The sequence below is a fragment of the Mauremys mutica genome, chromosome 20, assembly GCF_020497125.1.
Source record: "Mauremys mutica isolate MM-2020 ecotype Southern chromosome 20, ASM2049712v1, whole genome shotgun sequence".
Lineage (NCBI taxonomy): Eukaryota > Metazoa > Chordata > Testudines > Geoemydidae > Mauremys > Mauremys mutica.
In genome coordinates, this window is record NC_059091.1 from 50 (window position 1) to 26,970 (window position 26,921).

Consider the following 26,921-nt stretch of genomic DNA (forward strand, 5'->3'; position numbering starts at 1 on the left):
AGCTGGCTCCCCCCACTATAAAAGAGAGGGGACAGCCCTGGTGGAGTGAGCCGTAATAGTAGATGGAGGAACCTTCGCGAAGTCATAACAAGTGTAAATACACGTCATGAAAGCTGCCCTGGCTCCTGGACAGCGCTGCAGTGGCAAGGCTCCAGCGGGACCTGGGACTCGCAGCCCCGCCCCCTTACCATGCGGTTCTGACTCAGTGGGAGGAGTTCAGGCCCTGCTGGAGCCCCGCCGCGGCAGCGCTGTCCAGGGCCGCTCCTGATGTGGTGCGCTGAGGCGATGGGGGAAGGCAGATGTGGGGCTGGTGGCCCTGCGGGGCCTTGGGCAAATTGCCCCACTTGCCCCGTCATCTGGGTGGCCCTGTTTCAGAAGAGGATGAGGAAGATGCTACCGGCAGGAGTGGTTCCATGGCGTCTTCTGGATTTTCCGGGACTGGTTCGTCCCGAGCCCCAGGTGTAACCTCCACTGGGGGTGGGCTTGGATCTGGGTTTTGCGAGGGATCCTGAGGTGGAGCAGTGCCGAGATGGGGTGCGGTGCCACGACAGAGTGATACCGCTATGTAGAGCAGTGCTGGTCCGTCAAGCGACGACTGGGGAGTGCAGTCTGAGGTCGATGCGAGCGCTGCTGCGAGGTCACAGATTGGTATCTGAACCTTGAGCAGGACCACGACTTGTTAGCTGATGACCACCTCAAATGGAAACAGCTCCGAGGGTCGGGGCTGAGAGACTGGTGCCGCGAGTCAGACCAGTGCCACGAGTCAGACAGGCACGGGGCATATGTACAGCACCGGGACTCGGACCGGCGCCAGGACTCGGAATGACGCAGAGATCCTGGTCGGTGGGTAGATGGCCCAAACATAGTGGGTTTGCACATGCACACACCTAACTGGATTTGATATCAGCAAGCACTCAAAGAAGAACTCATTGGTCCCAATGAAGGAAAATCACTATATAAATGGGGAGCCATGAAACTTTGGGTTCGTTCTTCCAAGACTTCCCCGGAGCATCATGTTGCAACCGACAGAACCTGGCTCCTACCTACCCGTGATCAACCTAGCTGGCCACTAGATTGATCCGGACTCTGACTGATAACTATAACATTGGCTGGCGGGTCAGTGTGTGTGTGTGGTGTGTGATTGAATGCGTATGTTAATTGTTGTATCTTCAATAAATGTGGCGTATTGCCTTTTCCCCTGAAAAAGATCTCATGTGCTTCTTATAAGCATAACACCATGGGGCGTGGTTCATAGGGGATGGAAAGATGGGAAAACCTGGGTATGAACGTAGAAGTGACTCTACGGTGCAGAGATACTCACGTTGACTTGATCCTTGCAGATGTCCTTGGCCTCTTCCAATGCAATCAGCACAAAAGCCGTTAAAGAGACATCAGGCTCAGCACCCTTGTACCCTCCCTAAAGGGGAGCAAAGGACAGATTTGGGATAAGAAAGTCCCCCGAGTACCATGAAAAGAAAGAATTAATCCCAGGACCTCAGCATAGGAAAGTATAGCAGAACACATGCTTCCTAGAAAGCTACCCAAGAATGGACTCTCAGTCATGGCCAGACCTATCGCTGGGCCACGTTCTGATCTCAGTTACTGTTACTCCTTTATCAGAGTGGAGGAACTCCATCCAAGTCAATAGAGATGCTTCGTATTAAACCAGTGTGAGAGAATTTAGCTCACCAGGCCGGTGCTCAGGTCCTGCCACTAGCTCCCAGGCAGCTTCCCATGCGTTAATGGATCAAGCCCCAGTGACATCAAAAACCAAACTTTGGCCTGTGAAGCACCAAGACAGCTGCACTCTTCTGGGGCAATGCAAGTCACTAAGCCCAGGACGAAGTGCATGAGATGCGTGGACAAGGCATTCTCAGTTGAGGGGAGCTGGCTGGGGAACCAATGCCCAGGGGAGATCAGACCAGGCCAGAGCCTAAACATCTTTAGTAAATGCTGCAAAACTATCCCCTTTGGAGATGTCTTTCAACCATGAGAACAACAGTCATGGCACTAACCCCAACCACTTCTATCTAATAAACCCTGATATAGACACCTCCTAAACCCAGACATGGACACCCCCTGACAGCCCTAAACCCCAGGGGTGCTGGAACAATTTTTATAGTGGGGATGCTGAGAGCCATTGAACCAAACTGTAACCCTGTATATAATGGAAACCACTTCAAGCCAGGGGTTGTTGCAGCACCTCCAGCACCCCTAGTTCCAGCACCTCTGCTAAACCCTGACACCCCTTCAATCCCTAAACCCTAACACTAAGATCCCTAAACCCCACCCTGAGACCCCTAAAATCTAACACTGATGCCTCCTAAATCCTGACACCAACACCCTCTTCTACACCTTAAACCCTGACACTGAAACCCCCAAGCCTTGACACTGACAACCCCTTCTACCCTAAACCCTAACACTGTGACCCCTAAATCCTGACACTGACACCCCCATTTACCTAATAAACCCTAACACTAACACGCCTAAACCCTGGCACCCCTAATCCCAACCCTGACACCCCTAACTCCAACAATGACCCCACTTTCAGTCCTAAACCCCGAACAACAACAAAACAAAAAATGATCTACCCCCAGCAGAATGTTTACCCCCAAAAAGGGAGAAATGCCAAAGACTCCAGGAAGTCCACTAAGGACTAAATAGATACATTCTGGCCCATTGGGCCTGAATCTCCATTCACTGCTGCCCATGTAACTGCTCCGGGAGAGAGAGGAGATCAGTCTGCGTGAGCACAGACTTTGAGATGTAGCCCAGTAAGACGTCCCTTTGAATTATGAACCAACAAGTTGCTGTGATGATTGAGGTGGGTAGTGACTGGTGTGTAAAAGTCAAAGGAAACACGTACAACCATCTCTCCGCGGATTACGGGGGCATCTTCTTGGAAGACCCCATCCAGTTTCTGCTTTTCCAGGATCAGCCATTTCACTGCCTCGCAGATAACTTTTTTTTCAATGGGCACCAGTTTCTTAGCCATGGCAAAGACCTTCACCACGTACGCCGTCAGCCTGAGGGCAGAATCAATCACATCACGATCACTCCTGCCTTCCCAGAACTGCCCTCAGTGTGAAAGCTGGACCGTCTGCACTCAGGTATCAGTTGAGACATTTTACAGCAGTAAATGGAGTGAGGTTCATGTGGGTCAGTTTATGGTAACCTGAGTGAGCGGGAGCTAGGGAAAATGTCACCACTTGTCCGGAAAGCACATCTACACATTGCTCCCTATTACGGCTGGCTCTACTTGAGATGTGCCGAGCTCTCGCCGCCTGCAGTATGACCCGGATGGTGGGGTTGGGGGCCCGCTGTGGGCAGCTGGCCACTGGGAACTGGACCAGAGAGTCATCAAACTCATCTTCACACAAGCCAGTGAACAGCTGTAAAGATGGTAACGGTTAGTCTGAGCCAGCTACAAACTAGCCAGCTAAAGTGAAAGGACCTGGAGTTCATTACTAAGGCTGCGAGTCTGTCATGGAGGTTGTGGAAGTCATGGATTCCGTGACTTTCCATGGCTTCCACAGCTGCAGCAGCTGGTGTGGCTGGCCCCGGGACCGCCCGAGCATCAGTCCTGGGGACGTCCCTAGGGACCGCCTGAGCAGCAGCAGTGCCAGGGGCCACCCTGGGGGCAGTCTGAGCAGGGTCTGGAGCAGCGGTCCTGGGAGCAGCCCCAGAGGCCGTCGGAGCGCAGTCCCAGGGGCCTTGGAACAGTGGGCAGCCGGATGCAGTCAGACCCTGCCGCCGGAGCAGGAGCCAGCTGTCAGCCCCCGGGAATCCCCCAGCGCTCCAGGGACATCCAGAGCAGCAGCATCAAGAAGACCCCCAGAGCAGCAGCTCCCTGGGGACCCCCAGAGCAGTGGTGCCCTAGGAGCAGCTAAGAATTAGTCAGGGGTGTGACACCCTGATGGGGTATTTCTGGTAAAAGTCATGGACAGGTCATGGGCCATGAATTTTTGTTTATTGCCTGTGGCCTGTCCATGACTTTTACTAAAAATACCCATGACTAAATCTTCGCTTTATTCATTCCCAATCTCTCAAGCCATCCGCTCACCCACACTGACCTGTCACTGAAATCACTGGGGCCACATTTACAAGGTATTTAGGCACCTAAAGATGCAAATAGGTACCCAGCGGGATTTTCCAAAGTGCCTAAGTGAGTTAGGCACCAAACTTCTATTGACTTTCAAAGGGAATTAATCCCCTACTCTGCTTAGGTGCTTTTGTAAATCCTGCCAGGTGCCTGTCTCATCTTTGGCCATCGTTCCATTGCCATCTGTGGGAGTTGGATTGGGTATTTTTTTCCCATTGTGTGTGTTAACCTTTGCCCTTTGGTTTTGGGCTGGAGACTGACTTGCTCTGGCTCACAAATTACATGTGTAGGATCAGGCTAACGCTGAGCAAGAGGGTGCATTAGAAAACCCACTGTCCTCACCAAGTGCTTGATGGCCGGGCGTTGAAAGCAGAGAATGAGAAGTCAGGTTTTTTGTAAGCCATCTGCTGCGTGTAACCTGAAACAGGGAGAGGAAGAAGGAGCTGTGTGATGTCTGGCGAGCGTCTAATGAGGACTTTACATGCATAAGGCAAATGAAGTAAGAGCTGTGACCCCTGCCGCTGCTGTCTGAGCTGTGTGGCTCTCCCTTTTTCTGCAGGTATCTCTCAGGAGGGACACGGCACAACAACTCAAGGGAAGCAAAGGCAGAAAGCTGTCTAGTGGGGAAGTCGATTGGCATGGGCACTGCCCCATTCCTCACCAGCATGAATCCTCCCTTCGGGGTGGGAGTGGGGCCAAGTGATTACAATGTATGGGGACTTGGGAGGCGGGATGCCTGGGTCCTATGCCAGGCTCCAGGAGGGGAGGGTGGGTTAGTGTTTGGAACAAGGTGTTGTGAGTCAGGACTCCTGGGTTCAGTTCTCAGTTCTGTCACTCACTGCGTGATGCAATGTTGGGCAAGTCACTTCTGCCTCAGTTTCCCCATATTGTAAAAGCTTAATGGATGATGGGATGTTTGTAGTTTGGATTCCGTGCCTAATTTAGGCAGCCCACAAGGGGGGCCATGGTGTAGTGACAGAGACACCTGTTCCTTCAGGAGCTAGGCTGAAACCTACCAAGTTCTCTCAATGGTCATGAGCTTCTCTATCCTTCCTCGCTACCAAGTGCCAACCTGACACAGATTTGAACTGTGGGTGAATGGCCTCCACCCCATGACCATCTCATTCCCCACACAACAGCCATAGGCCAGAAATAGTTTAAAACAAATAGGCAGCTGATTTAAAACAAATAAAAGGAAGTATTTCTTCATGCAACGCACAGTCAACCTGTGGAATTCCTTGCCAGAGGATGTTGTGAAGGCCAAGAGCATAACAGGGTTCAAAAAAGAACTAGATAAATTCATGGAGGACAGGTCCATCAATAGCTATTAGCCAGTATGGGCAGGAATGGTGTCCCTAGCCTCTGTTTGCCTGAAGTTGGAAATGAGCGACGGGGGATGGATCTCTTGATGATTGCGTGTTCTGTTCGTTCCCTTTGAGGCGCCTGGCATTGGTCACTGTCGGCAGACAGGATACTGGGCTAGATGGACCTTTGGTCTGACCCAGTAGGGCCATTCTTATGTTCTTATGTTAATGAACAGGAGTCCAAAAGCCCATCAGGACTGAAAACGGAGTTGGGCGTTTGTCTGCATAGGAAGGTCTATTCATAGTTAAAATGACTAATGCCGGTGTACACTGGTGGAGGGATATTAAACCTCATGCTTCAGGTCTTAAACCAACCTCTAAAAGGAGACCTAAAGTGGGAGGCAGATTCTCTCTCTATTTTAGGGTCTTATTTGACCCCCATTCCCATAGTATTAGGGTGCTTCACATTCTTCATTGTAACTACCAGGGGCACCGGAACAATGGGGGCCAAGGGGACAAGGTCCCTCCCACTTTTTCCCTGCCTTATGGGTGACTGATGTGGGGGAGAGGAGTGAGTGGCAGAATGGGGGTGGGGAAAGGTAGAGGATGGGCAAGACCTTGGGGGGGAAGAATCCTAATGGGGTGGGGCCTTGGGGCAGAGCATGGGTGGGCCCAGCAGGGGAGGAGCTTTGTGGGGAAGGGCAGAGTGGAAGCAGGGCCACGCTCCAGGTGATGGTGGGAATTTGCGGAGCTCCTGCCATCTACCCTCACAACCCCCCTGCCAGCAGGGCACTGAGACTCTCCCTGTTTGCAGAGGGGGAAATGGAGTCATGGAGAGATTAAGTGACTTGCCCAACATCGCACCAGGAGTCTGTGGCAGAGCAGGGAACTGAACTGGGGTCCCCTGAGCGCCAGGCCAGCTGCATGATCCCTGGGCTCTCTATCTATTGCCCAATGTGCTTAACGTGAGGTTTCTGAAACATTTGGTACCGGCCATTCTCCGACACAGGCTACTGGGCTAGATGGACCTCGGGGCCAGTCCTGTGTCCCTAACACGAGCCTGAAGAGGGATTTGCTGTCTGGCATGAGAAGTACTTACCTTGCATGATCAACTTGATGGCTTCGGCCCTACGTTCCACCCCGATCCTTTCCCACTGCTCGGTGCTGTCCAGGTAGATGGTGGTGATGACGGGGGCGGTCATGCCGATCATGTTCTCTTCCCCAGAGCCGGACGGCGTCACAATGAGATGCTTCAGGTTGGCCCCGTCAATGGAGTTTTCAGCAATCATTGTCACCAGGTTTCCTGGCCAAGGAAATAATGTTGTGTGAATTAAAGCAGGGACAGCAGGTGCTGGTGGGGACAGAGAGACAGACAGACCTCTCTGCGGGCAGGGGCAGCTCAATCCTGCATGGTACTGAGCACACCGAAACCCCATGAAAGTCAGATCCTATCCCAGCAAAAATTGATCTCGGCCCTGTGTGCTGACAAAGTTCCTACAATGCTCTGAGCATTTCTCACCAAGCCCTCCTAGGTACTTCACTCCAGCTCTGCGGATAGAACCTGGACACTCCCACTCTGAAAGCACCAGCCCTTGCTGGTTGAGCTGAATAGGGACAAAGGAAGGGGTATTATCCACATTTTACAGATGGGGCACTGAAGCACAGACAGGCTAAGTCACCAGGGACATCGGTGGAAGAGCAAGATCTTGAACTCAGGCTTCCGAAATACTAAGCTAGGGCCCAAACCACTAGGCCATCCTGTCCAGTGACATAGGTTGCCCCCTGGGTGCTCCTTATTTCTGTGCACCTGTCTCTCCTGTCAGCACCTTGTTTAGCCACACGCTGACAATGACCTTCCTCTATCTTGGTCATTAATGCTCGATAGTGCACGTAGACAGTTGTAACAGAACCAAGTGGGTAATCAGTCCACCTCCTGCAAGTGTGGCTACCAGAGAAGAATTCATTGCTCCCTTCACTCTGTTTCTAAAGCATAAAACACTTTCAAATCAGAGGCCCTTGCCTTGTATTCTGATTTTGGTCTCCGATTCTGTGTCTGGAACCATGTCATCTATATCTGCCGCTTTCACCTTCACTTCTTGGACTCCCCCTGAAAAGGAAGGACAAGGAAAAGAGACACTGAAATGCCATCCATCCAGCTGGCTGAGCTTTGCTGCTGGTTCTTGAATTATACCCTACAACGCTCATAGAGAGCCCTGCACAGTCCACTGAGGTGCTAGGGAAAAGGGAGGGAGGGGGCAGCTGAGATGGGAATCAGGAAGCTAGGAATACGGGGCAGGCAGAGGAGGCTGCATTTCAGTGGCAGCTGAATTGCTCTGCATTTTGCTGATTCTAGTCTTCTGTGATGAGCCTGATTTTGACCTCCATCTCAGCCAACACTAAACCAATCCCTCTGAAATATCCCACGCACGATCGGATGCCAGGGTAGAATTTTTCAGGGAAGTTTGCTGCAGATCCAGTTAAGGGTTTGGGTTAGATACATGGGCTCCAGAAACAGAAATGCCCTCACTTAGGCCTGATCTACACTACAAGTTTAGGTCAAATTTAGCAGCGTTAAATCGAATTAACTCTGCACCCGTCCACACAACAAAGCCATTTACTTCAACATAAAGGGCTCTTAAAATCGATTTCTGTACTCTTCCATGACGAGGGGAGTAGTGCAGAAATCAACACTGCCAGTTCGAATTAGGGTTAATGTGGATGCAGTTTGACGGTATTGGCCTCCGGGAGCTATCCCACAGTGCACCATTGTGACTGCTCTGGACAGCAATCTGAACTCGGATGCACTAGCCAGGTAGACAGAAAAAGCCCCGCAAACTTTTGAATTTCATATCTTGTTTGTCCAGCGTGGAGAGCTGATCAGCGCAGGTGATCATGCAGAGCTCATCAGCACAGGTAACCATGCAGTCTGAGAATTGAAAAAGAGCTCCAGCATGGACTGTATGGGAGGTACTAGATCTGATCGCTGTAGGGGGAGAAGATTCCGTGCTAGCAGAACTATGTTCCAAGAGACGAAATGCCAAAATATTTGAAAAAATCTCCAAGGGCATGATGGAGAGATGCCACAATAGGGACTCATATCAGCACCGCGTGAAAGTTAAAGAGCTCAGACAAGCATTTCAGAAAACCAAAGAAGCAAACGGAAGGTCCGGGGCAGAGCTGCAGACATGCCACTTCTACGCTGAGCTGCATGCAGTTCTAGGGGGGACTGTCACCACTACCCCACCCTTGACTGTGGATTCTGATGAGGGGTTACTCACAGCCATGCCTGAGGATTTTGCGGACGGGGAAGATGAGGAGAAGGAGGAGGACAAGCTTGCGGAGAGCACACATCACACCATTCTCCCCAACAGCCAGGATCTTTTTCTCAGCCTGACTGATGTAGCCTCCCAACCCTCCCAAGGCGGTATCCCAGACCATGAAGCCATAGAAGGGACCTCTGGTGAGTGTACCTTTGTAAATGTAAAACATGGTTTAAAAGCAAGCATTTTTAAATGATTAATTTGCCCTGAGGACTTGGGATGCATTCACAGCCAGTACAGCTACTGGAAAAGTCTGTTAACATGTCTGGGAATGGAGCGGAAATTCTCCAGGGACATCTCCATGAAGCTCTCCTGGAGGTACTCCAAAAGCCTTTCCAGAAGGTTTCTGGGCAGGGCAGCTTTATTCCGTCCTCCATGGTAGGACACTTTACCATGCCATGCTAGTAGCATGACAAAGCCTGGCAGCGTATGGTCCCGGTGTTTGCTGGCATTCAAGCAACATCCGTTCTTTATCTCGCTATGTTATCCTCAGGAGAGTGATATCGTTCATGGTAACCTGGTTGAAATATGGGAATTTAATTAAGGGGACAGAGGTGGCCGTTCCTAGTGGGCTGTTTGCCTGTGGCTGAAAAGAAATCCTTCCCTGCAGTTAGCCAAGCCGGGGTGGGGGGAGGGCATTGGCGCCGAGCTGTTCGCGTTTGGCTAGCAGGGATCTTCCCTGATACCAGCCACGTGGTGGCGGGAGAGGTAAAGCGATCATCCCAGAGAATTGGATGGTGGGGGTTAGTTTGGTTTCTGCTGCTGCACGTTAACACGAAAACCGCAGCACTCAACGGGCTTTGCTTGGTATGGGAAAGGAGGGTGTTGCTTTTATGAAGGTTGCAGAAGCCGAAAGACAGTGGCTTACCACGGCCGCATGCAAGCCGAATTCTGTTGCCCGGCCCTGCATCTGTGATCTCTAACACCAAAACCGCAGGCACTCAATATTAATATGCAAAATTTGACCTTGTACCAAAATCACATGTGCTATGTAATGTGAATAGTGTTGTTCACTGTGAAAGAGTATAACCATTGTTCTGTAAAATGTATCTTTTAAAATATTTCTGTCCCTTTTTTCCCTCCCGTAGCTGCAAATTTTTCAAGCCTCCCTCCTCCATCCCGAAGGATATCTCAGATAAGGCGGCAAAAAAACCGCACACGTGACTAAATGTTCTCTGAGATCATGCAGTCGACCCGCAATGAAAGAGCTCATCTGAATGAGTAGAAGGACATGGTATCAAAGTACAGGAAAGATGCCAATGAACATGAGGACAGGAGGGATGAATGTGAGGACAGGAGGGACGCTCGAGATGAGAGGTGGTGGCAGGAAGATCAGAGGTGGCAGCAGGAAGATCAGAGGAGGCAGGATGCAATGCTGGGGCTGCTGTGTGATCAAATGGACATGCTCTGGCATCTGGGGGAGCTTCAGGAACGGCAGCAGGATCACAGAGTGCCGCTGCAGCCCCTGTATAACCGCCCTTCCCAAGTTCCATAGCCTCCTCACCCAGACATCCAAGAACGTGGGGTCGAGGGGAGGCTCCATGCACCCTGCCACTCCACCCCAGTGGACAGCCCAAGCAAAAGGCTGTCATTCAACAACTTTTGAAGTGGCCTTTTCCTTCCCTCCTATCCTCCTCCCAAACCCCACCCGGGCTACCTTGTCGTTCTCTCCCTATGTTTTTAATCAATTAATAAAGAATACATGATTTTTAAATGATAGTGACTTTATTTCCTTAGAAAGCAAGCTGTGATCGAAGGGGGGAGGGTGGGTTGCTTACAGGGAATGAGTCAATCAAGGGAGTGGGCTTTTATCAAGGAGAACAGAACTTTCACACTGTAGCCTGCCTGGCCAGTAATGAAACTGATTTTCAAAGCTTCTCTGATGCGCAGTGCTTCCTGGTGTGCTCTTCTAATCGCCCTGATGTCTGGCTGTGTGTAATCAGGGGCCAGGCGATTTGCCTCAACCTCCCATCCTGCCATAAACATCTCCCCCTTACTCTTACAGAGATTGTGGAGCACACAGCAAGCAGAAATAACAATGGGAATACTGGTTTGGCTGAGGTCTGAGTGAGTCAGTAAAGTGCACCAGCGACCCTTTAAACATCCAAATGCACATTCTACCACCATTCTGCACTTGCTCAGCCGGTAGTTGAACAGCTCCTGACTACTGTCCAGGCTGCCTGTGTATGGCTTCCTGAGCCATGGCATTAAGGGGTAGGCTGGGTCCCCGAGGATAACTATAGGCTTGTCAACATCCCCAACGGTTATTTTCTGGTCTGGGAAGTAAATCCCTTGCTGCAGCCGTTTAAACAGACTAGTGTTCCTGAAGACGCGAGCGTCATGAACCCTTCCCAGCCATCCCACGTTGATGTTGGTGAAACGTCCCTTGTGATCCACCAGTGCTTGCAGCACCATTGAAAAGTACTCCTTGCAATTTATATACTGGCTACCCTGGTGCTCCGGTGCCAAGATAGGGATATGGGTTCCATCTATCGCCCCACCACAGTTAAGGAATCCCATTGCAGCAAAGCCATTGACTATGACCTGCACATTTCCCTGAGTCACTACCTTTGGTAGCAGCAGCTCAGTGATTGCTTTGGCTACTTGCATCACAGCAGCCCCCACAGTAGATTTGCCCACTCCAAATTGATTCCCACCTGACTGGCGTTGCAAGCTTCCACAGGGCTATTGCCACTTGCTTCTCAACTGTGAGGGCTGCTCTCATCTTGGTATTCTGGTGCTTGAGGGCAGGGGAAAGCAAGTCACAAAGTTCCATGAAAGTGCCCTTACACGTGCAAAAGTTTCACAGCCACTGGGAATCGTCCCACACCTGCAACACTATGTGGTCCCACCAGTCTGTGCTTGTTTCCTGGGCCCAGAATCCGTGTTCCACAGCTAGAACCTGCCCCAGTAACACCATGATCTCCAAAGTGCCGAGAACCGCGGTTTGAGAGAATTCTATGTCCATGTTCTCATCACTCTCGTCGCCGCGCTGCTGTCGCCGCCTCCTCCTCACCTGGTTTTCAGGTTCTGGTTCAGCATAAACTGCATGATAATGCGCGAGGTGTTTACAATGTTCATGACTGCTGTCTTGAGCTGAGCAGGCTCCAAGCTTGCCATGGTATGGTGTCTGAACAGTTCACCCAGGAAAAAAGGCGCGAAACGGTTGTCTGCCATTGCTTTCATGGAGGGAAGGAGGGCGTGAGAGGGGGCCCTGATGACAAGTACTCAGAACCACCCGCGACAATGTTTTTTCCTCATCAGGCAATCAGATCTCAACCCAGAATTCCAATGGGCAGGGGAGACTGCAGGAACTATGGGATAGCTACCCACAGTGCAACACTCCGGACGTCGACCCTAGCCTCGGTACATGGACGCACACACCGAATTAATGTGCTTAGTGTGGCTGCATGCACTCAACTTTATACAATCTGTTACCAAAAATAGAATTTTGTAAAATCAGAGTAATCATATAGTGTAGACATACCCTTAGATATAGACTGTGGAATTCTTTGAGACCTTCAGGATGAGAGGTGCCATGTAAAGGCAAAGCAGTGTGGCTACTCACCTGCTCCTTTCGTAGATGGATCCAATAGGACAGACATAATTGTTTTGGTCGTCCTCAACCCTTCCGGCTAGAAAGGAACGACAAGAGCATAGTAAGCACAGTAGCATTCAGAGACAATGAAGAGCAGTAGGAAAAGGTGAGCGACTTGCTGATCTTGTGATCAGCATGAATCAGGAGTGACTCCACTGGAAGTCAGCGGCAGGGCGGCTCAAGGCCCCAGCACGCGAAGCGCGTGCTTGGGGCGGCATGCTGCGGGGGGCGCTCTGCCGGTCGCTGGAAGGGCGACAGGCAGGAAGCCTTCAGCGGCATGTCTGCAGAGGGTCCACTGGTCCCGCAGCTCCACCGAAGCCGCGGGACCAGTGGACCCTCTGCAGGCATGCCTGCGGGAGGTCCACCGGAGCCGCAGGACCGGCGACCAGCAGAGCGCCCCCCGCGGCATGACGCCATGCTTGGGGCGGCGAAATGTCTAGAGCCGCCCCTGGTCAGCGGTCAAGTGAAACTGAGATCAGGCTCCGTCCCAATGAGTCTGGAATCTGACCTCAACCTCAGGCAGCGTCCCCTTTTGTTTTGGATCCTGGTTAGGATGCATCCAAGGAGAAGTCCCTAGGCCAAATTCATCCCAAGCGTAACACCACTGATTCCACTACAGATGAACAGGAGGATTTTTTTGCCAGAAGCTGGGAATAGGAGACGGGATGGATCACTTGATGATTCCCTGTTCTGTTCATTCCCTCTGGGGCACCTGGCATTGGCCACTGTTGGCAGACAGGATACTGAGCTAGATGGACCTTTGGTCTGACCCAGTATGGCCGTTCTTATGTTCTTATAAATCTGCCCTACAGAGTCTGGCAGGGCGAGGAAGTGAGTAGCTCAGTTAATTCCATCATTGCTCTGTGACCTTCCTGAAGGACTTTTCTACTCCCTGATCTTCAGTGGAGGATCTTCCTCTCACCCAGCATTACAGTGATCTCCTGGGACAGGCCAATGGGATGCCCTTCACAACCCACCAATGCTGCTCATTTGCTCAGCTCTCTCTGCCGAGTGATATGAGGTTCTCCCTGGGTGCACTGAGTCTGTATTGATTCCAGCATCCACTGGTCCAAGGAGCAAGACCCTGGGCCTGAGGAACTGAACCTAGGTCTCTTATATGACGGCTCAGAAGACTGAGTGTAAGATAACCAGGCCAGCCCCAGCCCTGCTGTAATTGCCACAGGGAAGGGGAGGAAGTGAGATGGGGATGGAGATGCAGGGTGTTAATTTAACAGGTTAAGGGACAGCACCGATTCCAGAAGCCAGCCAATCTGGCCTCCAGCCTCTTGCCCTCCAGCAGATATCATGCCCCCTGATACCTACCACAACCTTCAGTTTCTTCTTCATGCCATCAGATACAATACTGTCCTGCACTGCTGCCTTGACCTCAATGTTGTGAGATCCCAGCTGCAATGGGACAATCACTAATGGCACGGCCAGGGAGGACTTGGCTTTGATGTCAAGGATCTGCCGGTATTTAGCCTCGGAAGTGGATGCGCTGCAGAAAACTGGGTTGTGCATCAGCTCCAGCCAGACCTGAGAAGAGAACAGAGATTCATGAGCAGGCAGTCTGCACACCATGACACTGTAGGGCATTGATCCAAATCATACCCTCTGACTGGAGTTTGCCTTTAATCTTAATAAATAACAGACAGGACTGTACTTACAAAGCATGTGACTGTATCCTGACCTCCTTCCTGAGAGGCTCTTCAGAATCCCCTCTAGTTCTGTCCTGCCTCAGAGAGGCTCTCAGCCTGTGGTGTTCCTGAGTAGAAGTAATGAGACCCACCTGGTCTAGCTACCGGTGTGAGTCAACAGAAAGCCCAGAACCTGGTACCCACTCACAGATTTGAGGCCCAGCCAGAGGAGAATGGCAGTCAGAAGGGGATTTTTTAAATCTCCTTCTATATCATGCAATCTTTCCAGAAGCTGGGAATAGGCAAGAGAAGACGGTTACTTACCTCTTGTAACTGTTGTTTTTTGAGATGTGTTTTTCATGTCCATTGCAATTAGGTGTGCGTGCACGTCGCGTGCACAGACGTTGAAAACTTTTTCCCTTAGCAGCTCCCGTCAGGATGACAGAGGAGCCCCCTAGAGCGGGACCCTTATTGCGCTGTATATATTACCCTGCCGGCCTGACCCCCCCTCTTCGGTTCCTTCTTGCCATTGACTCCGACAGAGGGGAAGGGGGGCGGGTATTGTAATGGATGTGAACAACACATCTCGAAGAACAACAGTTACGAGAGGTAAGTAACCATCTTTTCTTCTTCAAGTGCTTGTTCACATCCGTTCCAATTATATGACTTCCAAGCTGACCATTGGAGGTGGGTAGGAGTCAAGGAATGGTTGATTGGAGGACAGCCCTGCTGACCGCTATATCATCTCTGACCTGTGGTTGATGGCATAGTGGGCTGTAAACATATGCACTGAGAACTAAGCAGCTGCTTTGCAGATTTTGTGGATGGGTACCTGCGCCAGGAAGGTGGTCGAAGATGCTTGCGCTCTTGTCCAATAGGCTGTGATTGTCAGAGCTGGAACCGTAGCCAACTCATAGTATGTGTGAATGCAGTCTGTGATCCAGGACGAAATGCGCTGAGAAGATACTAGAAGGCCCTTCGTTCTACCAGCAGTGGCCACGAACAGTTGGGTTGATTTGCAAAAAGCCTCATGTGCTCTGTGTAGAATGCTAGGACTCTTTGAACGTCTAGTGTGTGCAAGCTCTGCTGCTGCGGGCTCATGTGAGGCTTTGGAAAAAATCACAGGAAGACAAATGTCCTGTCCCATGTGGAACTGGGAGACCACCTTGGGGAGGAATCTACAGTGCGGTCTAAGTTGCACCTTGTCCTTATGAAACACTGTATAAGGGGATTTGGAGGTGAGAGCCTTTAGTTCAGACACACTCCTTGCCGATGTAATGGCCACCAAGAACGCTACCTTCCATGAAAGGTAAAGGAGGGAACAAGTGGCCAGGGGCTCGAACAGACCTAGACAAATTGGAGGATTGGGCCAAAAGAAATCTGATGAGGTTCAACAAGGACAAGTGCAGAGTTCTGCACTTAGGAAGGAAGAATCCCATCCAACACTACAGGCTGGGGACTGACTGGATAAGCAGCAGTTCTGCAGAAAAGGATCTGGGGATTACAGTGGATGAGAAGCTGGATATGAGTCAGCAGTGGGCCCTTGTTGCCAGAAGGCCAATGGCATATTGGGCTGTATTAGTAGGAGCACTGCCAGCAAATCGAAGGAAGTGATTATTTCCCTCTATTCGGCACTGGTGAGGCCACACCTGGAGTATTGCGTCCAGTTTTGGTCCCCCCGCTGCAGAAGGGATGTGGACAAACTAAAGAGAGTCCAGCAGAGGGCAACAAAAATGATTAGGGGTCTGGAGCACATGATTTACGAAGAGAGGCTGAAGGAACTGGGATTATTTAGTCTGCAGAGACAAGAGTGAGGGGGGATTTGATAGCAGCCTTCAACTACTTGAAAGGGGGTTCCAAAGAGGATGGAGCTTGTCTGTTTTCAGTGGCAGATGACAGAACAAAAAGCAATGGTCTCAAGTTGCAGCAGGGGAGGTCTAGGTTGGATATTAGGAAACACTATTTCACTAGGAGGGTGGTGAAGCACTGGAATGGGTTACCTAGGGAGGAGATGGAATCTCCGTTCTTAGAGGTTTTGAAGGCCCGGCTTGACAAAGTCCAGGCTGGGATGATTTAGTTGGTGTTGGTCCTGCTTTGAACAGGGGATTGAACAGATGACCTCCTGAGGTATCTTCCAACCCTAATATTCTATGATTCTATGAAAGATTTGACAGGCCAGACGAACTGCTCTGAGCTCCTTCAAGTCGATATGAAGGGGTATCTCGTCCTGCATCCACAGACATTGTGTTCTCAGTTCCCTAGGTGTGCACCCCAACCCAAATCTGATGCATCTGTTACTAATGTCAGTGAAGGCTGGGTTGTGGTGAAGGGGTCTCCCGCACAGACTACTGGCTGTTCCAGCCACCAACGCAGAGACTCTCGGACTTGCCAGGCTGTCCAGGCTGGATAACGGGAGTAAAATCCCTTTCCCCTTAGCTCCTGGGGAACCTCTTTGAGCGCCCCTATATTGATGAGTGATCATACTTCCTGCATAAAGAGTTGCTTGTGAGAGGGGTCCCTGAACCGGGATGGGGAAGGGGGGTGGGAGGGAGGGAAGGAGGAGAACTGGAGGGAGTATCCCACCTGTACCGTGCGTAGGACTCAGAGGTCCAATGTTATACGGGACCACGCAAGGTAGAAGTGGAATAACCGGTTTAAAAACTCTGGGGAGGGATCCTGGGATTGGATTGATAGGCTGTCCTCGTGCGTGCCTTCAAAACCCTGGCTTGTTTCCTGGCTGGGGCTTGTTTGGGCCTCAGCTAGACGCATTGTTCGATGGTCTGCGTCTATTATTCCTGCCTGCCTGTGGTAGGGCGAGGTTGATATTGCCTCTGCTGTGGAGGTTGAGGCCTGAAGGGCTTCCTCTGGGTTCCTAGTGTACGCATTCCCAAGGATTTCATTGTAGCCCTGGAATCGTTGAGGCTATGCAGCCTGGAGTCCGTTTGCTCCGAAAGAGGAGGTCTTGCAATTTGTTTTGGACCTCGGGAGGGAGGCCTGACACCTGTAGCCATGCTGAATGCCTCATAACCACTCCTGATGATATGGTTCTGGCCGCAGAGTCAGCCAAATTGAGGGTGGCTTGCAGAGCTGTCTTGGCTACTGCTTTTCCTTCCTCAGTTAGCGCATGAAAATCCTGAGGCAGGCGATTCTTAAACTTGTACATAGCATTCCAAGAGTTGTCTGTTAAGGATGGCCTGTTGGTTGGCTATCCTGAGTTGCAGGCCTCCCGATGAGATGACCTTCCTGCCAAAGGGGTCCAATCTTTTGGCCTCTTTGGACTTTGGGTGCTGAGGCCTGCTGACCCTGGCGTTCTTTTTCGTTTATGGCTGACACGACCAGGGAGCAGAGTAGAGGGTGGGAGAATAAGAATTCATAGCCCTTAGATAGGGCCAAGTATTTTCTCTCCACTTCCCTGGCCACCAGGGAAATAGAAGCCGGGGTTTGCCAGATTGTCTTATAGTTACTCTGGATAGTCTTAATCAGTGGCAATGCTACCCAGGAGCATCCTTATGGAGCCAGGATATCAACCATCGGATCCTCAGGCTCCTCCTCTTCCTCCTGAAGGCCCATATTAAGGGCAATTTAGCTGAGAAGTTCTTGATGGGCTCTATGGTCGATAGGTGGGGGTCCTGATACAGATATTCCTGCCACTGCTTCATCTGGGGAGGATGAGGACATGTTCTGAGGCTGGTTGCCATTGTCCTGACCCTCCTGTAATCCCCCATAGTCCTGGGCCATGTCGGGGCCTGTCAAGACTGTCACCTCTTGAGAGGCAGACTGTGCCTCCTGAAGTCTTGGGGGTCATGCTTCTCGGTAGTGGTTCAGGCAAAGGACCTGCCTCTGTTGGCTGCTCTGAGGGGTCCGAGGTGGGTCTAGAGAGTGTGGCCTCTCTTGCCTTCAAGGTGCGTTTATATGGCGACCTTGAGTGGCATTGCGTTGAGTGCATCAATCTGGAGGCTCTAGAAAATGTGCCCTGTTGTTGGTGATAGGCCCATGGGGTCCAAAAGTGCCATTGCCCCGGAGGCGGCCACTGCGGTTGCCAGGCTGTGTGGGACTCTCTACTGCTCTTGGTCCAGTGCCTGATATAACTCGAGCTGCCTGAGTTGGCTTCAGTCTCTGAGGAGGCTGAAGGGGAGGACCAAGGTGGTGCCGATGATCCTTGCGCCACCGTGGGGTGCCAAGAAGTGCAGGCAGGGACCAGTGCCAAGAGGATTGGGATAGTGAGCAGTACTGGCTATCCAGAGACCTGGACCGCCTTAAAGCATATGGTGCCGGGGAAGTGGCTGGTACCATGCTTCGGTGCTGAGTGACCAAGGGTGACATGGAGTGGTGCCGGGTCCTTGGTGGGGGTGCCGAGGGCACTTCTTCATCCAGTGCTGTAACCTCATGTGGGGTTGTTGGTGTCGGGGTGTGGCGCTATGGCGAGCTCAAACGGGAGCAGTGCCGTAAGCGGTGCGGGATTGGTGACCTCGAGCAGCACACCATTGCCGGTTTCCCTCTGGATGGCACCTGTCTGGGTGGTGCCGGAGGCTTCTTCCTACATGGGAGAGGATTGGGCACTGACAATTCAATGAAGTCCTTTGCAACCTCAAATGTGTCAGGTGTGGAGGAGGGTTCCAAGACCTCCTCTAGACACTGGTCCGCACTGAAGTTGCTGGGTGCTGGACTCAATGGTGCCTCCGGCGCTGGAGTCAATGGTGCTGGCTCCAGATGGGAAACAGAGTCTTGTCTCTGAGTTGTAGGAGCCTGTCTGAGTGTCTTGGTAGCTCTTTGAAGGGAGCATCCTCTTTCCCCTTTCTTATGGCGCTTGGCCGGTACCGGGGAGCTTGAGCAGTGCCAGGGCTGGTCATCTTGTCTCAGTGCCGAGGATTTACGGTGCCGGGATCTCTATAGCCCGATGCTGAATCGCGCACTGATGCCAGGGCACTTCTCACCAAGGAGCTCCGGCCTGGTACCTGGTGGTCTGGGGCCGCTGGTTGTAACGTGCCCTCCATGACCAGCTGCTTAAGTCTCTTTCTTAGTGCAGGCCTTAAAGGCCTTGCAAATTTTTGCAGCGCTCGGCCTGGTGTGCCTCTCCCAGACACCTAAGGCAGGAGTCGTGGGGGTCGCTGTTGGGCACAGACTTGCCGCAGGTAGCTCAAACTTTAAACCCCTGGGCTTCCAGCATTCCCGCAGCCCAAGGCTGGTGGCTGGAACTAAATCCCAGTCACCTCTAACTAAACTGTACCTAACTAACGTATTAAATACCTAACAACAAACTATCTAACTGCTAAAACTAGATTGCTAAGGGATCACTCGCAAGCGAGAGACCACGTTCCAACGCTGCCACGGAGGGTAAGAAGGAACTGAAGTGAGGTCGGGCCGGCAGGGTACAATATACAGCGCCATAAGGATGCCACTCCAGGGGGGTCCTCTGCCGCCCCAATGGGAGCTGCTAAGGGGAAAAGTTTCTGATATCCGTGCACACGATGCGGGCGCACACCTAATTTGGATGGACATGAACAAACTCTCAAAGAAAAAGGGATGGATCATTTGATGATTACCTGTTCAGTTCATTCCCTCTGTGATGAAGTGGTTTTCCTTGTTTCCTATGGGGGATTTACTTGGTTTTCCTATGGTTTGCATGCAGGGGTGGGACTCAGTTTCCCTAGGTACTAGGGGTTTAATGAGGTGATGGGAGAGGTAGTTTGTTGTTACAGCAGACTGGCAAGGGAACTTGGGATCCCAGCCAATGGGCTGGAGAATGGAGACCCCAGTGACTGGTGACCAGGTGACCCGGAGGCCCAGCTCAGGAGTCACAGCTGGTTCTGGCCAGTGGGAGGACAATGGGCTGCGAAGAGAGGACCCCAGTGACCTAACCATCCGATTCCAGCCAGAGGGGGCCAGAGGAGGGCTGAGAGGAGAGGAAGCCTAGGAGACCCTGTTTACGACCCTGTTTACCTGGATAGAAGACAATGGACAGAGGCGGGGCTTGGGGCCAGTGATATCAGAGGCCTAGCTGGGAAGCAGGGGGGCTCTGGGCTGAAGATGGGGAGCAGGCAGAGCCCACCTGGATGTGGGGAGACCTGGATGTGCAGTGTTGAGGGAGGCCAGGCCTGAGGCCCTGAGAGTTTCCTGTGCTGTGTTCAATGCTCAATAAACCCTCCTGTTTTATGCTGGCTGAGAGTCACTCTGGTATAGAGAACAGGGTTGCATTGTCCCCTTCAGGGGGTGGAGGCCCCAGGGATCCAGAGCGAGTGGACTCCCGGGGGGGGAGGGGGCGGGCACAGCGAGAAACAGGTGTGCTAAGGCTCAGAGAGGTACAGCTCCAGGAGGTGGAGGGGCTTAACCCCGAGATAGAGTGAACCTCGGGAAAAGGGCTGTCTCACTGAAAGGGGCACCCCCCATGGACCGCATGGGGCCAAAAGTGGGCATGATATGTGAGTCTGTCACACCCTTTGAAGCACCTGGCACTGGTCAGTGTTGGAAGACAAGATACTGGGCTAGATGGACTATTGGTCTGACCCAGTATGGGTGTTCTTATGTTCTTAACTGGGTGGATTCCATAACCCTGATCCTGCAAGGTGCTGAGCACCCAACAAGGTCATTTGGAGACAAGCGTGTCCAGCCCCAAAGGGATCAGGCCCTAGAAGAACAAGCCTTCCACCATTTTGTTTTGGTTTGGTTTGGCTGTCTGTCAAAGCATTGACACCTCAGGTCCATTGCAGAGCCCCATGAGGCAGTGAGCTTACCTTAAGGTTTTGGTCCCAATAGTTGTAGAGAATAGCCCGGATTTCCACATGCTCATTCCTCACTACAGAGTAGGGCAGATGGAGGTCGATGAAAAATTTTTTCATTACTTTTATCTCATAGGGGTCAGCCACACAGATCCCTGCAATGGGGAAAGACCCAGGGTCAGAGACAGGGGGCTTATACTTTAGTCCTGAAATGTATCTCCTCGATTGTTCCATCTCACTGTGACGTTTCCAAGGCCCATTGTGGCCTGGGGTCTTTTCCCCATTAGCTTTTCTGCCTGTTCTCCGAAGAGCTTGTGGTGTTCCTCACCTTTGGTCTCTGAAAGGCTCACAGCCAGGACTTCCCAGGTGGTGATGGAATCCTTCAGGAAAAAAGGCATCTTCTTGGAAGAAATTCTACATGGAAAGAGAAAGACAGAGTCTTTTACAGAAGGAAGGAGCTAGGACTCATGGACAATCCCCAGCTAAGGGTGTAGATTGGGGTCTCAAACACGTGACCTGCGGACTTATTTCCTGCGGCCCACCATAGGGTCCCCTCTGCCCCTCGCCTCCCCCTCCCCCTTCTCCTCACCTCCCCCATGCGCGCCACGTCCCCACTCCTCTGCCTACCTTCCAGTGCTTCCCACCACCAAACAGCTGTTTGGTGGTGCTTAGGACTTTCCAGGAGGGAGGTGGGAGAAGTGGGGAGACAGCGTGCTCAAGGGAGGAGGGGAGGAAGAGGCAGGGCCAGGGTGGGGATTTGGGGAAGGGGTTGGAATAGGGGTGGGGAAGGGGTGGGGCATGTACTGAAGTGTCGCTAGAGGCAGAGGGCAGAACAAGCCCAGGCTCCCCCCTCCCCGCTCCAGTCCCAGGGGCTTCCTTCTCCGCCTGCCCAGCGCCAGGCTGCCAACTTGTGCCAAGCCAAGCAAGTGGAGCGGTGGGAGCATGGGGCAGTGCGAGGCTGATCCCATCCCCACCGGCCACATACAAACGCATGCAGGCTGCAGCAGGCTAAGCGGAGCCCAGCACTGTAGAGCCGCGAGCAGGAGAAGGGAGAGAGAGCCACAAGCTGGGCAGGGGACCCACAGGAGCCACTGAGGCTGTATTATCGCACTGGGCTGATGGGGCGGAGGGTGTGTGTGTGTTTTTTCTCAGCCAGCAATTCCCTAGTTTCTCGGGGCATCGCAGAGTTTTCACATTTGAAAACAGCCCCCAACTCCTCACTCTTCCCCTGGAAGCAAGCATGATTTGCAAACTGGTGACGGGGAGGGGGCTTTCCAAGCCACACGCTTCCCTGCTCTTCTGCTTCCTTCTGCCCCCTGATTACACAAGCCCTGTGCAGCTAGATACCTCTAGTGGCTATGGTAACACCCCTCTTTTCATTAGGTGCCGGCGTAAGACCTCAAAGAGCTTACAGTTTAGCAGAGACACCCAGGAGCCAGGAGGCACAGGAAGACCCAGAGGGGGGATTAACTTGGAGCAGTCTGGGAGAGGGGTTGTTCATTTGGGCATCTATGCAGTGATTTGAATCATACCAGTCATTCCCCTCGGCTTCAGGGCTTTGTTGCAATGCACGTGCTATCAGAGCCTGTTTTGAAAGGTGCTAAGCACCCTGAGATCCCACTGGTCTCAATGGGAGGAGAAGGAACCTCAGCTCCGCATAAAGGAAGTTCTAACAGAGAGATGACCTAAGGGAGGGAGATTCAAAACCTGCATCCCAGCCCCTTGCTGTTCTGGGCTGTGACGTGAGGCTGAAAGGTGCTGCCAGCTGCTTTCTGTGAGGCTCAGTGCACGCTCACGGCCAATGGCTCTTAGTCCATCAGTCCCCATCAGACCCCATGACAGCCCCCTCTGCTTCCGCAAGGGTAATGGCAATGTTTGGAAGTACATATAGATGTGAACAGTTTTTCTCCTCCATGAATAACAAATCTGTGTTAAGGTCAAGGCTCACTGATGAACATTTGCAAGCAACACTGAGACTGGTGTTGTCTCAGGATATCAAAGCAAATATTGATGCTTTAGTTGACGCAAAATGCTACCAGCTAAGTGGCCAAAAATGAAATGACTGTTAAAAATTAGCACTGACTTTTTGCATTACAGTTTTTAAAAAGTTAATACATTGACTTTTAATAGCATACTATATTCCTCTTCCTTTTTTCATTTTTTACTATACTTTTGTATTGTTGTGTGGCCTTTGGGCCAATGTACTAGTCCTCATGCGGCCCTCGTCGTGATTTGAGTTTGAGATCCCTGGTGTAGATCCTCCTATCTCAGGTTGAGGTCCATGGCAAAGCCTTCTTCACCCACCCACTGAAATACACAGCCCTCTCTGGGGAGGAACTCAGTGGTCCAAGTTCTACACCAGCCACAGGACACAACCTGTTTTAAAGGTCTCAAGGTTTGGGATATTAATTCTAGTGTCCCGATCAAATTCCAAGCAGGGGGATTATAATCCATTCCAGTGGAGAGGGGCCTGACCCAGTGCCTCATTTACCTTAAAAAAAAAAAAAAAACGCTGGTCAAGGCTGATTCCCCACTCTGGCACTTTGAGGGCAGCGGGTATGGGCCCGCAAGGAATCTAAAAATTAATACTGGCCATTCCAGGCTTGTATTAAACTCCCAAGTTTACAGCTTTCCTCTGACCTTGGATGGGTAGATGCTGCCACCACCCAAGTGCAAAAACCCCTTAGAGAACCCAGGAAGGTGCACTTGGGTACCCTCAAACCCTTTCAGACCCCCCTCCGGGGGAGAGCTGAAAAAGAAAACAAAGGAAATCAGCTGTTGCCGCCAGCTAATTCAACAAAATGTGCACAGACCTGTTAAGACACAAAACTCCAATCCTGTCCTTAAAAAAGCTGAACTTTATTAAAAAAAAGAAAGAAAAAAATACATCTAAAAACTCAGGCTATTACTACTACTATTTAAAAAGAGCAAATACAAAAATTAAGAGCAAATTCAAAAAATTATACTCACTCCCTTAGCTTTTTTGAGATCCAGCTTAAAGGTTACAAACAAAACAAAAGCACCTGGGGTTAGCACAGAGGAGTCCACAAGTCATAAAGAAATAAAAGAGATAAACCTAATCGTGTCGTCCTAGACATTTCCTGATTTACTTACATATCTGGGGTTCCAAATGAGTAGTTTCATACCTGGCTCAGGCTCTTACAGCACAGTTCCAGCCCTGTCTCTGTTCTCCGGGAGAACAACACAGACAGACAAAGGGGAAGTTTTGTCCCATTTTAAAAAGTTGTAGCCTTCCCATTGGCTCTTTTGGTCAGGTACCCACTCCCTTCCTTTTACCTATGGACTTTTTAACCCTTTCCAGGTAAAGCAAGTAAAGAACAGCTAATAAGAGGGAGTTTATAGCTAACTGGCTGGCTGGGTGTCCATAAAAGGGAGCTACCCCCTCCTTCATTTATCACACATCCAGTTAGAAAGCACCATCAATATCTCGTGATTCAGCAACCCAGTAACACACTCTGAATAACAATGAAATGAGGAACGGTTCCTGAACAGGATAAAAGGCCAATGATAAACAGCCAGACACCTACATTCATATTCTAGCACCTAAATCAGCTGCCTGGTTTTTCATTAGGGCTGAAGCCAGGGGATACCGCTGGCTGCTCAGTACCTCTGGATGTCGGGCCAGTTCTTTTAGGTACCTAAATATGGGCTCACAACTGGAGTAACTGAATGAAATTCTCTGCTCTCTGTTATACAGAAGGTGAGACTAGATGATGTAAGGCCCCTTTCTGGCCTTAAAATCTAGGACTGACTCTATGAATATGGATCAGCTGCTGAATGCTGGCCCTACTTCATGACAAATACTCCAGCCAGCTCCACTGGGGATCTTGCTATGGAGTGACACTGACTTCAGTGGGAGCTGCACCATGACACATCTGAATATGGCCCTTTGATGAATGGAAGTGACACGGTCACATGCTCTTACCCCAGTTCATTTGGTCGCTCATTCAGCCGCTCCACTTGCCACAGCCAGCTCTCTGGAAACTGGCTCCTTGAGATGATATCTTTGTCAGACATGAAATCTTCATCCAAGTCACCTGGGAAGTCAAATCACAGACCGTCTGGCTCTGCTGTGACATTGATTGGAATGGGGCAAACCTGAAAGGATTCGAGGGTTGGCCTGCTCTACTGACCTCAAAGCATCTGTGATTTGACCTACGTTGCCAAGTTTTGATGCTGCCAGCCCAGAAGAGCATGAATTGGAGTGTGGTTGAATGGCTGGAGGGGAAGCCACAGGCTTCTTCTCCTCTCCATGCCTGCCTTTCTGTTTCTGCATGAGCTAGCCTTTTCTGGGCTCCTATAACACTGATATAAGCCACTGGCTCAGTGCTACATGTGCGCCCTTTAGTGGATATTCTGCAAAGGTAAGAGACTACTACTATTCCTAGCTAGGGAGTTACCCTTTTAGCTCAAGTGGTAGAGGACTGTGCTTTAGAAACAATGGTTAAACCTCAGCGGCGACTTGTGAAGAAGTTATTACCCGGACTCATCTGGGTCCCCATATCAACATGGTGCAACACTAACAGGATTGCTGCCACTGCATTCATGCCCATTTCTCCCATGGGAGATCTGTGAACATGGGCAGCGTTGATTCATGTGGTGTGGTCTTATTTCTCTAACAATTCCCCCAGTCTTGCTCCTCTGAGTGATATTGAAACCCTTGTACTTGCTTCTTGCAAGTTCCAGGTGGAGCTCCCGTTGCAGCTTGTCATGTATGGTCTTGATATAATTGCAGCAGTCGAGGAAGGTCTTCTTGCATTCTTCTGTATCCAGGATGTACCCAACCCGCTTCTCGCAGCTGTGCCCCATGGGGTTCTCGTGCATTCCGTCTTCACAGCATTTCTTCAGCTTCTGGTCCTGGTAATCTGCCGCTGAAATGTACAAGCCAGGAGATCATTCCTACCAAGCTTCTTCTAGTCCTCACTCTCTCTCTCTCATTAAATTTACTAGTAGACATGGCCAAAGGAGGAACATAGGAACTGGCACTCTGCTATAATCCAGTATCTTGTCTCTAACAGTGACTAGCACCAGCTGCTTCAGAGAAAGGTGCAAGAAACCCCATAGTGGAATAATCTGCCCACAGAGAAGTTTCTTCCTGAACCCAATCAGAGGTTGGCTCATCCCCTGAAACATGAGGGTGTATAGGTCTTCTTAAAAAATCCTATCCTATGGAATGGTGAACATCCTCCTTTTCCATGTAAATGGCTCATCCTCTTTTGAATCCTGCTAGGCTCTTGGCCTCAATACAATCCTGTGGTGGTGAGTACTATGGGTTAGTTATGCATTGTGTATGAAAATAGTTCCTTTTATAAATTCTTAATTAGAAACCATTCAGTTGGGTTGAGTGTCTCCTTGTGCTTCTATGGGTAATGTAACAATGTAGCTGTTGTTGTTATTTGAGTTGTGTAGCACTTTGGGTCCCCAGTCATGGCCCAGAACCCCACAGTGCTGGGGGCTAAACCAACACAGAACAGAGACACGATCCGTGCCCCAAAGAGCAAGTTACCATTCATTGTTTTCTATCCCTCTCTCGCATCCTCTCTATAAACTGACCAGTTCCAATCTCTCCCCATGTGGAATTCTATCCAGACTCCCCCGTCTCCTGCTACAGGAAATGCAGCTGGCAGGAGGTTGTAGCAGGGTGAAACTGGTCATGCTAGGGAATCGCATTCCTGCTTTGCATGCTTGCTTTGACCAAGAATAGCAACCCCCCTGATTAGTACCTACCTTTGTTTGCCTTATACTCAATGAGCTGAACGGAGCGACGCCGGCGTTTTGCTGGCTGGGGACACTCTGGATCTGCAGAAGGAAGTGAGAAATAGAAATTAAAATCCCACCTACCAAGTGAGGCCCTACACTGAACTTGCTGCCATTTGTTTGTCTGGATGTAACAAGGTAACTTTCAAACACTGCATCCAGTCAGTTCCCAAATTTCTGAGAATGGTCTAGGCCTCAATGAGTGGAACCCCGTTGATTTAGGGGGAAATCAGAAAACCAGAAAAGCCATTTTGGCACTTAACATATTGCTCCTTCCTGTTCCGGCTGGGAGCCACATAAGAGCTCTTGGGCAGATGCTCAGCCAGCCAGAGCAACCGGAAAGAGAGGCGAGTGAAGGAGGCTTCATTCCTTCCTCTCTCCTCATGCACTGCCCCCAAAAGCCTGCAACCTGGGGTAGAGAGAGAGTCAGAGAGAAGCACCATCTGCCCGTCCCTTACAGGCCAGA

At 51.0% G+C, this 26,921-nt stretch overlaps 1 protein-coding gene across 1 annotated transcript in view; it reads right to left on the reverse strand.

Moving 5' to 3' along the window:
* Positions 1 to 877: 877 nt before the first annotated feature.
* LOC123353654 (venom factor-like) overlaps positions 878 to 26,921 on the reverse strand; it is a 64,478-nt gene continuing 38,434 nt past the window's right edge. Inside the window, exons 16-27 of the mRNA XM_044994947.1 lie at positions 26,426 to 26,497; positions 25,369 to 25,569; positions 24,624 to 24,735; positions 21,006 to 21,091; positions 20,693 to 20,832; positions 13,648 to 13,860; positions 12,295 to 12,361; positions 7,427 to 7,513; positions 6,506 to 6,709; positions 4,445 to 4,520; positions 2,867 to 3,026; positions 878 to 1,417 (exon numbers count right to left, since the gene is read on the reverse strand). Coding sequence (XP_044850882.1) covers positions 1,301 to 1,417; positions 2,867 to 3,026; positions 4,445 to 4,520; positions 6,506 to 6,709; positions 7,427 to 7,513; positions 12,295 to 12,361; positions 13,648 to 13,860; positions 20,693 to 20,832; positions 21,006 to 21,091; positions 24,624 to 24,735; positions 25,369 to 25,569; positions 26,426 to 26,497 — 1,535 coding nt within the window. The 3' untranslated portion in view covers positions 878 to 1,300. The remainder of the gene's footprint in view (positions 1,418 to 2,866; positions 3,027 to 4,444; positions 4,521 to 6,505; positions 6,710 to 7,426; positions 7,514 to 12,294; positions 12,362 to 13,647; positions 13,861 to 20,692; positions 20,833 to 21,005; positions 21,092 to 24,623; positions 24,736 to 25,368; positions 25,570 to 26,425; positions 26,498 to 26,921) is intronic.